We start from the raw sequence: 17,674 nt of genomic DNA, 5'->3' as shown, positions 1-17,674 counted from the left end.
ATTCATAAGAAGCAAAAGGTTAAGAGGTTACTTTCAATATTTCATAAGAACATGCAGGACCCAAGGCAGAATGTAGTCAATAATTATCTTATTTCCTTTGTTCTAAGATGATTTTTTTCTCATTTAACAATTTTATAATTTGGAGTACATTTAATGTACTGCTTTCCCACCATGAATACAATAAGATTATTACTTAAGAAGAAGTATAGTATTTATCAAATTGATGTAGTTTTGCTTGCCAACCTCATAGACTGAATATATAATTGTTTCTGTTCAGAAAACCTGAAGGGGCTATAGTTATAGAAGGGAAGTCAGCAAGAGTCAAAGGACCTTATCTATCACACTTGGAATCACAGTTTTTAAAATCTGGATTCTCTATTCTGCTCCCTTTTAAACAGAGTTCACAACACAGATTTTCTAAGAATCTCAGAACACAGTCAAGACTCCAATTAATCCCCATAAAACTCTGCTACAAAAGAAACAGAGTCTCTATATATCCTAATCTCAATTTATTCATCTATTCTAATATGCTTGGGGTAGGGTATGAAGACTTGCACCTACCAAACACTTCAAAGAGAAGGAAAAGGGATCACAGTGTTCAGTACCTATAATTTTGGAATACTGAAATATTCTCACGTAATAAACTATAGATAACATAAATAAGCATTAAATCAGCAATAGACATAGAGGCTCTTTTGACATAAAAGTAAAAGTAAGGATTAGGGACTTCCCTGGTGGCGCAGTGGTTAGGAATCCGCCTGCCAATGCAGGAGACATGGGTTCAAGTCTTGTCCGAGAAGATCCCACATGTCGCGGAGCAACTAAGCCCGTGCATCACAAGAGCCTGCGCTCTAGAGCCTGTGAGCCACAACTACTGAAGCCCACACGCCTAGAGCCTGTGCTCCTCAACAAAGACAAGCCATCCCAATGAGAAGCCGGTGCACCCCAACGAAGAGTAGCCCCCGCTCGCCGCAACTAGGGAAAGCCTGTGTGCAGCAACAAAGACCCAACGCAGCCAAAAAAATAAATAAATAAATTTTTTTAAAAAGTAAGGATTAAATGATCAGTTACACAGGAAGCAATCTCTCTCTCTCTCTGTGTGTGTGTGTGTGTGTGTGTGTCAAAGCAATGGACTAGGTAAGCTTTCCTAAAACTCAAACTCAGGGATTGCAAATTCTTGCACACTATTTATATGTAACTAAAACGTGGAATGAAAATCACAGCAATAAAACAGCTAATATAAGAATTGCTCTGAGGGCTTCCCTGGTGGCACAGTGGTTAAGAATCCTCCTGCCAATGCAGGGGACACGGGTTTGAGCCCTGGTCCAGAAAGATCCCACATGCCGCGGAGCAACTAAGCCCGTGCGCCACAACTACTGATCCTGTGCTCTAGAGCCCATGAGCCACAACTACTGAGCCCACGTGCCACAATTACTGAAGCCCGCGTGCCTAGAGCCTGTGTTCCATAACAAGAGAAGCCACCGCAATGAGAAGCCCGCGCACCACAACGAAGAGTAGCCCCCGCCTGCCACAACTAGAGAAAGCCCGCGTGCAGCCACAAAGACCCAACGCGGCCAAAAAAAAAAAAATTGCTCTGAATATATAAAAATGTTTCACATTTTAAGACTTTGAAAAGCTTTCTCTTCAAGCTCAGAAAAGAAACTGTTTTATATTTACTTAAAATGGAGTTCCTCTGCCAAGTCTGATTTAGCAAAAAGTTGATACTTATCAATATGAATATTATTTTTCATACTGAAATATAGGTTTAAGGAAATGGGATAATATTTGCATTATAGTTTATAAGTCCCTATAGTTCCATCTGGTACTTATTTATCTAAATTTTACTCAGCTTGCATAATATTTTTGCTTACAGTCATATCCTTTAAGATCAGAAATGCCCAGATCTGGAAATTCAGAGGTACTATTTGTTAACATTCTTTCAGTGTGATTCATGGACTTTTTGCAAACTCTACTTTGATTTAAAATAAAACTAAGGTAATAAGATGTTTTGTATAAAAATACATGACTTAAGCAATAACAGTAAAAGGAACTTGGCTTTGGGGGTTTACACGCCAAAGCAAACCACGCTCCTCATGAAACAAACGACTGTGCAAAGTTCATTTGAAGGAGAACAGCAAGATAAAACACTTAATCAAATGTAAAATAGTTTTCTACTCTGCTTACTTTAAAAAATATCTAGTGCTTTAAGTTGCCACAGTCCTACAGTTAAATGGTCAGAAGCTGTAACAGCTAAACAATGGTATGTAGCATGGTGAAGTGTTAAATCAGGTCACCTCAGAACCTGACACATGGTTATAGCTAAAGGACAGATATTCTTCACGTCAATTTCTAGATGGAAGAACTTCACCACATAGTGTCCAAATGGGAGAGTCCTTCTATCTTGATGCTTCTTGCAAATGGACCTGCCCTAGAGAACTTCTGTTAAATAAGAATGAATTAAACTGGTACTAAATCAGGTGGTGAAAAAGTTACAGGTGTGCAACTTGGAGAGAAATGACAAGATTCTGAATATGACATTCCCAGGCCTTTTTAATACTACGAATATCTAAATTTTACAATCTATCCAGGGAATCCACTGACCTCATTTACAACAGGATGGTACCAAGAATATAAAGATAAAACAATTGCCCTAAGTCTAACTGTATTCCTCTTGCAAAGAGATAAGCTTGTCTCCGGACCCAGAAGAACACCAGTATAGCAACTAGGACTTATATTTATGAACTTTCCTTTCCAAAAGTGATAACAATTAATAGCTTCCCTAAAACAAAACAACAGAACAATAATTATGCCTTATTGTCTAGTTTAAAAAACTCAGGACTTTGAAGTTTTAAGAAATTTGTGAGATAGGAAGGCAAAGGGGGTGGGAGGAGAATGAATTTTCTTATACTATCATTTTGCAAAAGAGATTTATAAATGTAAATGTTGCTCCTTGATTAAAAAACAAAGTCTAATAATAATAATATCCTTGCAGAGTGGCTGCCTGCCTTTGTCAAAATATTTCCTGAGATGGGGCACTCACTATCTCCAGGCAGTTCATGCCATCTTTGCTCAGCTGATGTTTAGGAAGTTCTTCCTTAAAATAATGTGAAACCTGTTTTTCACTGGGCACCTTGGGAGCACCTGAATTGTTCTCATCCTTCATCCGCAAGAAGATAACCTTACATGCTTGCAGAAAGTCATTGTTGTCCTTCCTGGTCTTCCCTTTTCCAGTCTGTTCAATTCTTCCTGAGATAATGTGGTTCCAACAATGTTCTTGTCAACCACATAGTTATGCCCAGAAATGAACAGAATACTCTAGCTATAGCTAAAACCGGTCAGAGAAGCACTCCAGACAGATCTAACGGCATGTGCCAAAGCCTTGCATCAGGTGGGAACAAGGCTCATTAAAGGAACTGCAAAAGGCTGGCATGGCTGGAATTCAGAGTGAGTACAACGAGGCTGGTTAGAGTCATATTTTTAAGTGTGCAAGGCTCTATATGGGGTACCAAAGACACAAAATAAACAGGTCTGTTCTCAAGAAGCTTAGGGTCTGGTGGGTGAGATGGATAACTCCCTTTCCCAGGTGCAGGTTGACGACACAGAGTGGTAGTGCTAGAAAAGGGGTCCCAACAGTGCGGCTTTTGAGTCAGACTGTCTAATTAAACTCCAAACGGACCAACTGCTAGTATTGTGTCCTTGGAGAAGTTACCTCGCTTACCTGTGTCTCGGTTTCCTCACTTATAAAATGGGGATAACGCTACTACTTCTCCTATAGGATTGTTGTGAAGGTTAAATGAGATGATGTTTATCAATTATGTATTAAGAACAGTACCTGCGTCACTTTTTAAAAGTTTGATGCTGAAAAACAAATGGCTAATTATCTAGAAACAGAGTCATGTTTCTCAATATGCAGGAAACATACTAAAGACACACAGATGAAGGGAGCAAAGGATCTACTTTAAGACGAATGTTTAACGATAATTAATAATAACTGAACTCAGTGTAGACAGGCACTGAGAAAAGTCCTTAATATTCTTTATCTTAATTAATCTCCATGCCAACCTTCCAACCTTAAGAGGTAGATTTGGTGGTCATCACCACTGTTTTACAAAGGAAGAAGCAGATTTAACTCAGAAGGGTTAAGTCTCTTGTCCAAGGTCCCACCACAGTTAAAGATCTGGGATTCTGATACTGCAGAATCAGCATCATTACTCTGCTATGCTGCCTGTTAGGTTTAATAGAAACACTGTCTATAGTCTGGGACCTTTGACAATGGTACTCAGAGAAAGGAAAATGCAGAGTGAGGGTTCTGGAGCAACTCTCCTCATTCTTTCTTCACTTCATTTGCTCAATCCCAAGAACAGTTCAAGTCTGCCAATATGCTTAAATAAAACATTTAAGTTTTTCTTTCTCTTCTCTAGAATTCCCAAGACTGATACTAAAATAACCCCCATAAATGACACTGGAGACCTATATTTTAGTTCTTCTGAGGACACTGCAAATAAAACTTCTAATCAGTAAGCAAACATTTCTGAGAAGGGGGCACTGAGGGATTCCAGGACAGGTGTAAGAAATATGATGCAAGCATCATAAGAGGTAAGAGTCCATGGTCTTCCATTTGGCAGAATATGCCAAGTCTTCTGAGTCACAGGATTTCATGCAAATTACCACTCCACGACCAAACAGGGGGCGGAGGGAGACAGGATGAAAAGATGGCTAGATAGATGGATGGAAGGAAAATTTAAAAATATTAATTAATATACGATCTCTTTTATGTAATGTGCCTTATCTGGTTTCCTGGCTGCGTGCCTCCCTCAAATGCAATTGTTGAAATCCTAGTGCCCCTGCTCAAAGGAGGCAGGGTCTTTGAGAGGTGATAAGGTCATGAGGGCAAAGCCCTCATGAATGGGATGAGTTCCCTTATAAAAGAGGCCCCCTGGGCTTCCCTGGTGGCGCAGTGGTTGAGGGTCCGCCTGCCGATGCAGGGGACACGGGTTCGTGCCCCGGTCCGGGAAGATCCCACATGCCGCGGAGAGGCTGGGCCCGTGAGCCATGGCCGCTAAGCCTGCGCGTCCGGAGCCTGTGCTCCGCAACGGGAGAGGCCACAGCAGTGAGAGGCCCGCGTATCACCAAAAAAAAAAAAAAAAAAACGCAAAAAAGAAAAGAGGCCCCCTTGCAGAGCTCCCTTGCTCCTTTCACCATGGAAGGATACAAGAAACCTGCAACCCAGAAGAGGGCCTTCATCCGACCATGCTGGCACCCTGACCTTGGACTTCCAGCCTCCGGAACTGTGAGAAATAAATTTCTGTTGTTTGTAAGCCACTCAGTCTGTGGTATTTTGTTACAGCAGCCTGAACAGACTAAGACACCTGCTTATAAGAAACACATAAAAATTAGCCTGTATTAATTAAATCTAGAAAGTTCATACTACAGATTTACTTTTTTCCACTTTCCAGAGAAATTCCCTATTTTAACAGATTTTTCATTGGTTGATCCCCTATATAGACCACAAACATTAAAGGCAGTAGAATCAACTTAAATGAGTGTGTGAGCTCTTTAAGGGCAGGGTTATTTCATTCAATTTTGTATCCTCAGCACTAAGCAAAGGGCAGCCTTTGAGCAAACACATGCTTCCTATCAGAGGAGCCACACTCACCAAAAGCAGACCTGGGGATACATCATATGGTTAAAACAACAGAAGAAAAGGTTGTCACTGAGGATTGGGTCCAGGTGTGCTCCTCAACCTTCCCAAGGGGGTCACCCTCAGCATTACCTTGGTATTTTAAGAGGTCTATTTTAGATGACTGGGTGCAAATACAATGAGATGCTAAGTGAGATCTCCCTCTGTGATCTCAGAAACCACCTGTCTTGGATCCAGAGAAACTATTTATAGCAGATAGAACTTATGTGGTGTCAAGACCAAGTCCCAGAGGCTTAATTCCTCTAAAGATGGCAAAAAAATATCTGTTGGACACACAACAAAGAGGGCACAGAAACCCTAACTGGGCGTGGGGAAGGGGGGTGGTGGTTTGGGGCAAATGTTTAAGAAGGATCACCAGCCCTTAGAATGTGCTCTTTCCCAGCACCAGAGCTAAAATAAGGATGCATATCAGGATGCAAATAAGCAAGTGCAAAGGTGCTTCTGTCAGTGGATCTCAACATTGTCCACGATTTCCTTTAATATGCTCTCATCTTTGTTTGCTAACTTCCTGCTGGCTGGATGCACTCCCAGGACCCGATTGGATAAAGTGACCTGGAGTGTCAATTAGGCTATGTGTCCCATATCAGAATTTGGAGCCAGGCGGGGGGAAAAGGAAAAAAGAAAGACCCTCACTGTGGTAAACAGTGGTTTCATTTGTTAAAGCCCCTTCCACCCACCTCCTGTTCAGCCTCACCAAAATATCATGCCTATATATTGTGAGTCTAACTTACAGCTTTTGATGAGCTACCTGAGGTTAGGAAACAAAAGCTGTGTCTCATTTCTCATTTTTAAGTGGTGCTTCCAAGGACAATGGGATTTGCACTCTCAAAAGGCAGAACCATATATTATGAATCTCAAGACGCTCTTAAAGAATTTTTTTTGGCTGCCTCATGGTAGCAAGAGAAGCAGAGCATGGTATTTCTCAAACAGCCTCTCATGCAGGATGCAGAAGGTGATGTCAAGCAGTGGAAGCCCTCAAGCTGGTGGCCAGCAGCACAAATGTACACAGTATTAAAGACCCAAGAGCAGACAAGGCATATCTAACCAACCCACACAAAGCAAAAATCAAATCGATAACAACGAAAGGAAAAAAAACAATCAGCCAACAAACTCATTCAGCTAGGCCAGACATGCTGATTGAAGTCTTCCAATTCCCTCTGGGAAATCTAATGCTCTCTTATTTTAACCAGTTATTAAGAGACGTATATTTACAACAAATAAATCAGAGGGTGACTTTTTCTTTATGAAAGAATTCACTGAAGAATTTCCTTAAAGCGTAACTTCTCTGGTTCATTTCAAACAGAACTTTATACAAATTCAATTTATTTACTATTCAAGAACATCTCTTTGGGAAAATGAGGCAACAGGCTATGGGAGGCAGACATCTCTAATGTTCAAGGTCAACCAGCAGTCTCTGAAAACTACCCCGATGGCCTTCGCAGAACAATGATATATATGTATATACAGAAAATCTTCTACTGTTTACAAAGTCTCTGATCCTCACCACAACCAAGTGAGTTGGGATTATTGGGCTTACTTAGTATATGTGGAAACTGAGGCTTGGAGAAGGTACATGTCTTGTGCAGTTGCTTACCATGTACTAGGCACCAGGCTAAGGTCATCTCTTTGATCCTCCTGGTAACTCTACAAGGTGTTACAGTCCCCTTTAATAGATCAGGAAATTGAGAGGTTAAGGAACCTGCCCCAGCTGGGAATGGTAGAGAGGAAGTATGGCTGAGAGCTAAAGGAGAGGGATGGTCAGCCATCAGCTCCCAGATCAGCTGAGGAGAGATCATGGAGGCTGGAGAAGCAAGGGAAGATGTGGGGCGGGGGCTGGAGGAGGTACAGAATCTTGATGGGCGGGTAGGTGGTGCAAGAAGAGAGCAGTTTGAGGGGAGGTGAGAGAGTCTAAGAGGCTGGGATGCATGTGGGTCTGGGTACCACTGCTCTGGTCCTCTACTGGTGGTATATTACCTCCTGGTACAGTAGGAGCTTGCTGGATGGCTGAAGTGATTCTATGAACTGTTTGAAGGCCAGCTCACATATAATTAGAAGGCATTATTAAAAGCACAATTTGAAAATATAACCTAGACCAAACCACTTGAAGGGAAGCTTCTAAGGAAGAGTTTGCCCCTTTCCTCAATGACAAAAGCTGAACAGAGAGCATTCCAAGCCAGACAACAAACAAAGTAGAAAAGTTCTGGGACCTTAAGGAGCCAAAGACCCATGAAAGGGCTGGGAGCTAAAACTGGCTGAGCTGGCTGACTCCAGGTGTTCCCAGTTCCACCCAACCTGATGAAAACGTCACAGTGCACACTGGACGCTACACACAGCAGTTCCTGCCTGCACAGGCCAAGGCAGAGTAATTCAGGAAATAAATTATTCTAAACCCTGGAGAAAAGTTTTAACAATACTTTAATTGAGCTGAAGGAAATAAAATCCTTTAATAAATAAACACCAGCCTCTGTGCACATTCAGGTTCAGGTGGCTCACTAGTAGGGTCAAACTAAACATAGGTTTCTCTAGATCAGTCCGGATAGCGGGAGAGAGGGGGAACATGACAAGGAAACATGTAGAAGGCGGTAAGACCCTGGTTTCTGCAGCCTATGCTGTTCTTGAGTTGCCTAGTGCCTTAGGGGACTAATATTCATTACAGAAAAATAGAACAGGATTCCCTGCCCCCTCCAACAGTACTAACACAGAAACATATTTCTGTCAAAAATGGAAAGAATTATTTTGATACTATACTTGTTTTAACTGTAAATATGGCATATACAATTTAGTTCTTACCAAATAAAATGAGCAAAAGAAATACCAAAATGTTCATTTAAAAGCATATTCATTAGTAAGAGTGGTTGTCTCTAGGGGGAGGCCCTGGTTGGGATCGGGGGTGGGGCTGAAGGGCAAGGCTAGGGCAAAAGGATAGGAGGGAGATTTACCATTCACTTTATATCCTCTGTGTCAGTTTAGCTTTGAATAATGTGCATGTATTACTTATTCAAGTAATACATGCACATTGATTCATCACATTTTTGTAAATCAAAACCCAGGAACTTTTACATTTTAAGGGCACTGTTGATCAGTGACAATCAAAATACTGAATAATCAAAGATCCATAATTCAAGTAAAAATTAACGTTCTAGACCAATTAAAAAGAATTACGAGTAGACGTGAACATGGTCAAAATGAAGCCAAGCCGGGCTTCCCCGGTGGCGCAGTGGTTGAGAGTCCGCCTGCCGATGCAGGGGACACGGGTTCGTGCCCCGGTCCGGGAAGATCCCACGTGCCACGGAACGGCTGGGCCCGTGAGCCATGGCCGCTGAGCCTGCGCATCCGGAGCCTGTGCTCCGCAACGGGAGAGGCCACAACAGTGAGAGGCCCGCCTACTGCAATAAATAAATAAAATAAAGCCAAGCCTAAATTTGGGGAGTGGAGTAAGTGATGTACACTTTTATGTAGCAGTCCACTATATAATAATGATGATAATGATCATAATAACAGTAGTTCATATACTTACGTACTATGAAAAAGCGAAGTCTTCCACAGAAGTGACCCAAGGCCATAATAAGGCTCAGCATCTAACTCTGTGCCAGTGGATATAGTTCACTTCTAGAAACTTACCAAGGGTGTGTCTTTTCCTCCCACAATGCTGAGACCAAGCCCTGAACGCCCCTTGGATATTTCTATAATCATTTCCTGGCCAGGAACAATGGGACACGTGGCAGGGTCCACTGACATAGGAGCATGGAAACCACCTGAAGAAGGAGTGAACACAAGAATGACTGGCAAGTAGGAGATGCAGCTCAGCTTGCACACTCCACTGCTCGGGGAGTGCAGCGTTTACGTGTGTTTATCATTTCACTCTTTTCCTCCCAAGCACCATGAAGTGAAAAGCTGGGTCACTACTGCCCATTCACCCGGGGATGAAACATGACGGTCCTATGACACTTTTGAGATGAAAACAATAGCTACCACCAACCCACACGATCAACCATTTTAGTTATACTTGAAATTTTTAAAATCTTAATATATACCATGAAAACTGGTATGGAAAAATTTAAGTTGATTAAATGATTAAGTACATATAGGTAGATGTTATAATGAGAATAAAGACTGGTATAAATGCTGAGCTACAGTTATAAAATACTAATTAAGAAATAGTGCTTAAGTACTTTCAGTTAGAGCATATCATATGAATTAAAATGTATAAAGTATCTAATCAATGAAGTATGGCACAACTGAAAATAACATCACCTAAAAATGATCCCCAAATATAAATATACATAGTAAAAAATAAAAGTGTTATAAACACAACACTGTAGAATTAATTGCTGGGTCCATAACTGAAAAGCTTGTGAAAAGAGTTATTGCTCTTTTACTTTTAAAAATCATTGTTTTAGACTGGGATTTTCTAAAAACTGGGGGAAAAAAATATTAACACATATGCATCTTCAGTCAAACCTAGCCCACTGAAAAATCCAAACATTCAAAATGTTAGTTTCAAGAGACTCTTATACAAATAATATTTTCTAGAGAACGTCATCTTTTTTGATAACTGGTCTTGATCATCATGAGTACTGATTCTTACACAGTGATATAATTTGGTAAAGGTCTGATAATAAAGGGCCCCATCTGCTGGTCAGCTGCTGCTAGTGCACAGGGGCTAAGCTGAGATTCACAGACCTCTGTACAAGTTGGGGCCAGCACACTATGGCCCGAGGATCAAGAATGGTTTTTATTTCAGAAGGTTGAAAAACAAAAATCCAAGGAAAAATAACATTTCAACACATGTGAAAATTATAAGAAATTTAAATTTTAATGTCTCTAAATGAAGTTTTACTGGAACACAGCCCTGCTAATTCATTTACATTTAGTCTACGGCTGCTAACAGCAGAGCTGAGTAGCTGCAACAGAGAGACCACGTGGCCCGCAAGCCTTATATTTACTCCTTGACGCCTTACAGAAGAAGTTTGCTGACACTTGGTAGAAAACAAAAGAACACAGGCCCTAAATAAGCCTGTGAGGGCTCTGCTCTGACTCAGCGATAATCACTGTCTTCAGGACCAAAGGGCACAAGTTCCGGGGTGGTACAGAAGTGGATGTGAGTTCCCAAGAAGGAAATTAATAGTGGGTGCAGCTGAGGATCATTCGTCATCAGAAAAATGCACGTAATCATTATCCAGGAGGCTGTCTGAGGAATTAAAGAAACAATGTGCCTGAGGTGCCCAGCCCAGGGACTGGCACTGTGTGGCTTTCATACAGGTACCGCTCCTGACCACGTGGAATTTATTAATCGAATGGCCTCTTGTGTAACAACGACACAACCTCGCAACAATTTAAAAAGGCCATATCAGAAGGCTAGTAAATCGTAAACCTAATTTGACTCGAGATCTTTTGGCAACATACGTATTTCATGCTACATTGTTAACTAATTTCCAATAAAAACAATGTATGACAGTGTCATAGTTTCATGGATGCTTTAAATAGTTTATACTCCTTGTGTAAATCACTAGCTTAGTCTCTTGAGTGAGGAGAGAAAACATAGTAAGAGATACTGGAGGAGGCATTTCTTTCCCTCCTCTGCTTCTGCCTCTGGCTACCCTATAGCCAGTCCTGAGTCAGTCTTGGTATTTATTTCTCTCATAGAATCCGGCCCAAAGCCTGACTCCTACCAAGCCCCCAATCACTGTTTGGAAAGTGGATGGCTGAATGAATACAATTTCCACAGATTAAATTGTGGGATGATTAATTTCTGCTATAGAGGTAAAGATACGGGATATATATTATCAAAACTCAATTGGTCTACATTGGAGTCATCAAGCTTTTTTGGTAAGAGGCCACATGGTAAATATCTGGAACTTCACAGGCCATACAGGCTCTGGTGCCGCTACTCAACTCTACCCTTATGGTGTGAAAGCAGCCATAGACAATACCTAAACAAATGAGTATTCCAATAAAATTTTATTTATGGACACTGAAGTCTGAATTTCATATAATTTTCATGAAACATTCTTTTGATTTTTTTCAACCTTTTAAAAATGTGAAAACCATTTTTAGCTTGCAGACCATATAAAAACAGATGGTGGGCCAACTGTGACCCAGGGGTCATAGTTTGCTGACCACATCCATCAAGTATTTTAGTAAAAAATCTAGTGCTTTAGAATAATACCTGCTCATAAATTTTTTATGAGTTAATATTCATGAAAAAATATGTAAAATGCAGATACCATAAAGGTGTCAGGTCTGCTAAATTCATGCAGGGTTATGCTTTACCATTGGTGAGCATGTGTTTTAAATAGTCCTTCTTTTAAAACTGACTTACATTGCATAAAAGCAAAATGGAAATACTCATTATTCATTTTGAAGGTCTATTTTCAACCATTAGTCAGCATAATTCAATCCAGGAATTCAAAGAGAGAAAGTGATTATCAATTTCTTTAAGCACTGAAAATCAAGTCTTTAAATAGCTTACATCGACATACGCAAGGCTACAATTTGGTTCAATGTGATTTTTAAGAGACATTACTCATAAACTAAACACAATATTTTGGAGAGACTAGAGAATAATCTGCAAGACTCAGATTCAAGTAGCATTAACTGAGGGCCTTTTTTGTGCTACTACTTTTATATTCAATAAGTAATAGGCAATCCCACTAGTGGAGATGAGAAAAAATGATTTTGGAAGTAAAGTGACCTGCCCAAGTCCCAAAGCCCAGGAAGTAGAGCAGGGATGCCAGCCAGGCTTCCTGACTCTTGGTCCAGTGCTCTCTTCAGGACATCACAATCCCTTCTTTTTCTAAGGTTTGATGAGTGGATTCAATTCTGCTCAGAGAAAGATTCATACCATAGCCTGTGAAGTCTGCATCTGCTGAATGGTATGAAGATGGTGCTAAAGGGATCTCTTGTGAACTGAAGGAGACTTTCGTTGAATATTTTTGCTGTTTCATTTGGCTGCCGGCCTACAAACGAAAGGAAAATTAGATGAATGTCAGAGAGGAGAAAGGTAACAAGAGGAGAAGACTTTAAAATTGGTGTATTGTTACCAAAACAATGGTGCACTCCAATAATGCCTCTTGGAAATTTGGAGTTGGAGAGGTGGCATGGGGAAGTTAGGATGATTTTTGTCCCATTCCCCATGCTTCCCTATTTAACTTTATATCTAAAATGCTTCGGTGAAGGATGGATCAAGGAAGGGAAGAAGGATAGAAGCTATCTTTGTGGTTTGTGTATGAAGCTGGGGCCAGGAAGCATTTTTACATGATGAAATCAGTGTGAAGTCTGTATATCTGTGCTGTGCTTAGTGAAAAACATCTGTGCTGCAGATGTTCTCAGCACATGACACTGCCCAACTTTCCTGGACATATTAACATAGTCAAAGATGCCTGAGGTAGGTTAATTGAGCATTAGGGTTAGGAAGAGACAACAAACCCAGGTACATCATTACACTTCAATTCACCTAAAAGAATGCTTATTCACCTTTGATTCCCAGTGCCTGGAACATAGTAGGGCCTCAATAAATGTTTGATGAATGAATGAATGAATGCAGAGAGAAAAACTGAAGACATGGAAACTCAGAGTAGGAAATAAATCTGTAATTCATTGAAGGTACAGAGACCTTTGCTGTGCAAGCTTTGGAAAATTAACTTGTAATTCTGAATTTTTGTTGATAATATCTCTAATGAATATTAGTATTAGAAAACTAAGAAAAACCAAAAGGACTCCATGCTTGCTTAACAGGCAGTTAAGAAATATAGGTAGTGACCTGGCCTGCCTTCTGGATCTGTAGTTAGCCAGGAAACCCATCCCCAGCTGGAAGATACAGATAAAGAAACCAAGACACAAACGTCAAGTGACATCTGAAATCATACAGCTAATTAGAGGAAGAAGTAGGACTAAAAGTCGGCATTTGAAGAATGCTGCAAGTTTAAAGCGTTTATCAAACAGTTGCTAGGTTATGATTCTACTGATGTTCTTTTTTTTTCTCTGCAGTTTTTCTATCACCATCATTTAATAATGACCGTTCACTTATTTAAAAAGACTTTTTTGAATATATATTTTCAGTGATTTTAAAAAGAAGAAAGTGAAACAATGACAAACTAGGGGTTACTACGAGAAAACTGAACAATGGAACCACCTAAATATCCAATTACTCTAAAGACCACACTTCCCAGCCTCCTTGAAGCCAGACATGACCACAGACTAGTCTATGATCAATGGTATGTAAACAAACATGAACTGTACAATTTTCAGGTCATTTTCTCAAGGAGAACAATCTTGCCTTCCCCTTCTTTAGACGAAATGTGGATGCAATGGTAATAACTGGAGCAGCAGTCTTAGACCAAAAAAATGGATGCTACAGTTTGAGGATGGTAGAGTAATCAAATAATGGTACAGTAATCAGATAAGAGGTGCTTGGGTCCGTGACACCATGGAGATACCATGTCATCCTCAAACTGATCACAGCCACACCGTTAGGTAAAAGAGAAACTTCTTGCAGCAACTGAACATAATCTTAACTCACAGTACTTATGTCACCTTTCCTTTGTATAATCTCAAGAAAGAAAATTGATAATAAAGCTAAACGCCAGCTACAGAGCTCTTTTATGAAAAATGGTGTGAATTTTAAAACAGAAAAGCACAAGAGACAGTCATCACTACATCATGACTTTTATTAACAGCAGAGAATGTTTGTTGCTCATCTTTATTTCCCAGTTCATGTAGCATCCATTTCATTGTGCATACTAGGTAGGTTTCTAATAGATATGGGTTGAAAAAATACGGGAGTAGTCCATAGAAACCAAGTGAAACAAACATATGTTTAGAGGCAGACCACTTGTTGGTAGATGTGGTGATGGAGGAACATAGCTCCCACGACTCATCCATTGACATAAAACCAAACTACCAAGTATGAAAGATTAGAAAACTTGGATTTGTGGACTGTAACCTTTAAAAATTATGTAAAAAAAATTTTTTTAATTGGGTCATTTGTAAAGACGTGGATGGATCTAGAGACTATCATACTGAATGAAGTAAGTCAGAAAGAGAAAAACAAATGTCATATATTAACGCATATATGTGGAACCTAGAAAAATGGTACAGATGAACCAGTTTGCAGGGCAGAAATTGAGACACAGATGTAGAGAACAAACGTATGGACACCAAGGGGGGAAAGCGGCAGGGGTTGGGGGTGGTGATGTGATGAATTGGGCAATTGGGATTGACATGTATACACTGATGTGTATAAAATGGATAACTAATAAGAACCTGCTGTATAAAAAAAAAATTAAATAAATATTAAAATAGATAACTAATAAGAACCTGCTGTATAAAAAAGTAAATAAAATAAAATTCAAAAAAAATTTTTTTTAAAAAGAAGACAGTTTGGATTTGCTGTTGAATGTTACTGTATTTGAACATCAGAGTTGGAGTGGACTTTATAAGTCATCCAGCCTAACTAAACCAGGGGTTCTCAACCCTGTCTTCATAACAGAAACTGCTAGGGAGCCTTTAAAATTTATGAATGCTGGAACCCCCATTCTAGACCAAAGAAATTGGCACTAGGGGTGTGGAGCTCAGTCAAGTGTGTTTTTCTTTTGGGGGGGGTGTTTGTTTTTTTAAGTTGAAACTTATTTTTTAGTTAAATCATGGATTCTTAACACAAGATAAATGGGTTTCTAAGAGATTTATAGAGGGAATTCCAGGAACTATAAAACCGCTGCGGTTGTATCAAAGTTATACTTACCAGTGTTTTTCTGGGGAAAGAGTCTACACTTCATCAGATCTTCATGGTAAGAAAAAAAAATCACTACTCAAAAGAAGACAGACTGAGTTTTCTATTACTAATTAGCTGTGTGATCACAGGCAAGCCACTCAACCTCCTAAATGTCCTCATCTGTAAATTGGTGGTGATACCTCTACTAATGTTTTTATGTCCTTTGATAACATATTAATAAATGATCAGCTAGCTTCTGACTGAAAACCTTCAGGGATGAAAAATTCCATTTCCACAAGGAATCTCATTCCTTTTGTCATAGCTCAAATGGTTGGGAAGTTGTTTATGATGAGCTGACACAGCTTCACTGCAGATGTTGCCCAATGATCTCCGGGCCATTTCTCTTCTGCAGCTATAGAAAAGGGTAATAATCACTTTCTGAAAGGAGAATGAGTTAGATATTTAAGTGCTCACTTTTCAGCAGGGAAAAGAAAGGCCAGAGAATGTTTGGATTCACCCCAGTTCTAAAATTCTATGGTTATAAAATTTTAGAGATGTTTGATATATGTCTTGAGATAAGTGGCAGTATGTAAAGTACTAGCACATTAATACTATTTGCAAATATATTACATAAAGTAAAAAAAAATATGGTTCTAAATTTTTAAAAATTGCTTACAACTTTCAGTTGAAGTGAATTGTTTTCAGTTGAACCTTATTTTTAAGGTTCTTTCTACACCTACTTGTTTTTATTTAGGTTTTTAGCATATAATTTAGGATACTTTACAAAGGCATTTTCTTTTTTTTTTTTTAACATCTTTATTGGGGTATAATTGCTTTACAATGGTGTGTTAGTTTCTGCTTTATAACAAAGTGAATCAGTCATACATATACATATGTTCCCATATCTCTTCCCTCTTGCGTCTCCCTCCCTCCCACCCTCCCTATCCCACCCCTCCAGGCGGTCACAAAGCACCGAGCTGATATTCCTGTGCTATGCGACTACTTCCCACTAGCTATCTACCTTACGTTTGGTAGTGTATATATGTCCATGCCTCTCTCTCACTTTGTCACAGCTCACCCTTCCCCCTCCCCGTCTCCTCAAGTCCCTTCTCCAGTAGGTCTGTGTCTTTATTCCTGTCTTACCCCTAGGTTCTTCATGACATTTTTTTCCCTTAAATTCCATATATATGTGTTAGCATACGGTATTTGTCTTTCTCTTTCTGACTTACTTCACTCTGTATGACAGACTCTAGGTCTATCCACCTCATTACAAATAGCTCAATTTCGTTTCTTTTTATGGCTGAGTAATATTCCATTGTATATATGTGCCACATCTTCGTTATCCATTCATCCGATGATGGACACTTAGGTTGCTTCCATCTCCGGGCTATTGTAAATAGAGCTGCAATGAACATTTTGGTACATGACTCTTTTTGAATTATGGTTTTCTCAGGGTATATGCCCAGTAGTGGGATTGCTGGGTCATATGGTAGTTCTATTTGTAGTTTTTTAAGGAACCTCCATACTGTTCTCCATAGTGGCTGTACCAATTCACATTCCCACAAGCAGTGCAGGAGTGTTCCCTTTTCTCCACACCCTCTCTAGCATTTATTGTTTCTAGATTTTTTGATGATGGCCACTCTGACTGGTGTGAGATGATATCTCATTGTGGTTTTGATTTGCATTTCTCTAATGATTAATGATGTTGAGAATTCTTTCATGTGTCTGTTGGCAGTCTGTATATCTTCTTTGGAGAAATGTCTATTTAGGTCTTCTGCCCATTTTTGGATTGGGTTGTTTGTTTTTTTGTTATTGAGCTGCATGAGCTGCTTGTAAATTTTGGAAATTAATTACAAAGGCATTTTCTTTGGCAATGTTTGAAATATATATTTCCTGTAAGCTCTAGTAATCTATAGTTCCTTAAACATAAAAATAGTTAATATAGTAATAATATAAATTTTAGCAGCACAAAAAAAAGTTCAACGGCAAAAATAGGACAAAAATTCGACAGATAGAAATTTATAGTTTTTTAAGAAGAAAAACTATATAAATACAAGGAACACTTGTTATTGCATTTATAATTCTATAAAACTACAAACTCTCCTTCTTAAAATTTTTATTCATGACATTATGTAAGGCATGGGGCTCTCAGAATTTAGGTGCAAGTGTGTTTTCAGAGATGCCTCACTTTTAAACACCTGCTTAGGGTGTTGGTACAGGAAGACATACAAAGGATATTTCCACACATCCTGCACAGGATC

The 17,674-nt window shown here is 39.5% G+C and overlaps 1 protein-coding gene across 12 annotated transcripts in view; it reads right to left on the bottom strand.

Annotated features, from left to right (window-relative positions):
* PATJ (PATJ crumbs cell polarity complex component) overlaps positions 1-17,674 on the bottom strand; it is a 356,331-nt gene that overhangs the window by 56,632 nt on the left and 282,025 nt on the right. For all 12 annotated transcript variants that reach the window (XM_067726362.1, XM_067726358.1, XM_067726363.1 and 9 more), the window contains 2 exons: positions 12,546-12,660; positions 9,323-9,456 (listed from right to left, as the gene is read on the bottom strand). In XM_067726362.1, the coding sequence (XP_067582463.1) occupies positions 9,323-9,456; positions 12,546-12,660 (249 nt within the window). The remainder of the gene's footprint in view (positions 1-9,322; positions 9,457-12,545; positions 12,661-17,674) is intronic.

The sequence above is a fragment of the Pseudorca crassidens genome, chromosome 2, assembly GCF_039906515.1.
Source record: "Pseudorca crassidens isolate mPseCra1 chromosome 2, mPseCra1.hap1, whole genome shotgun sequence".
NCBI lineage: Eukaryota > Metazoa > Chordata > Mammalia > Artiodactyla > Delphinidae > Pseudorca > Pseudorca crassidens.
The sequence above is the reverse complement of the archived record's forward strand: the minus strand, read 5'-3'. Positions and strand labels throughout refer to the sequence as shown.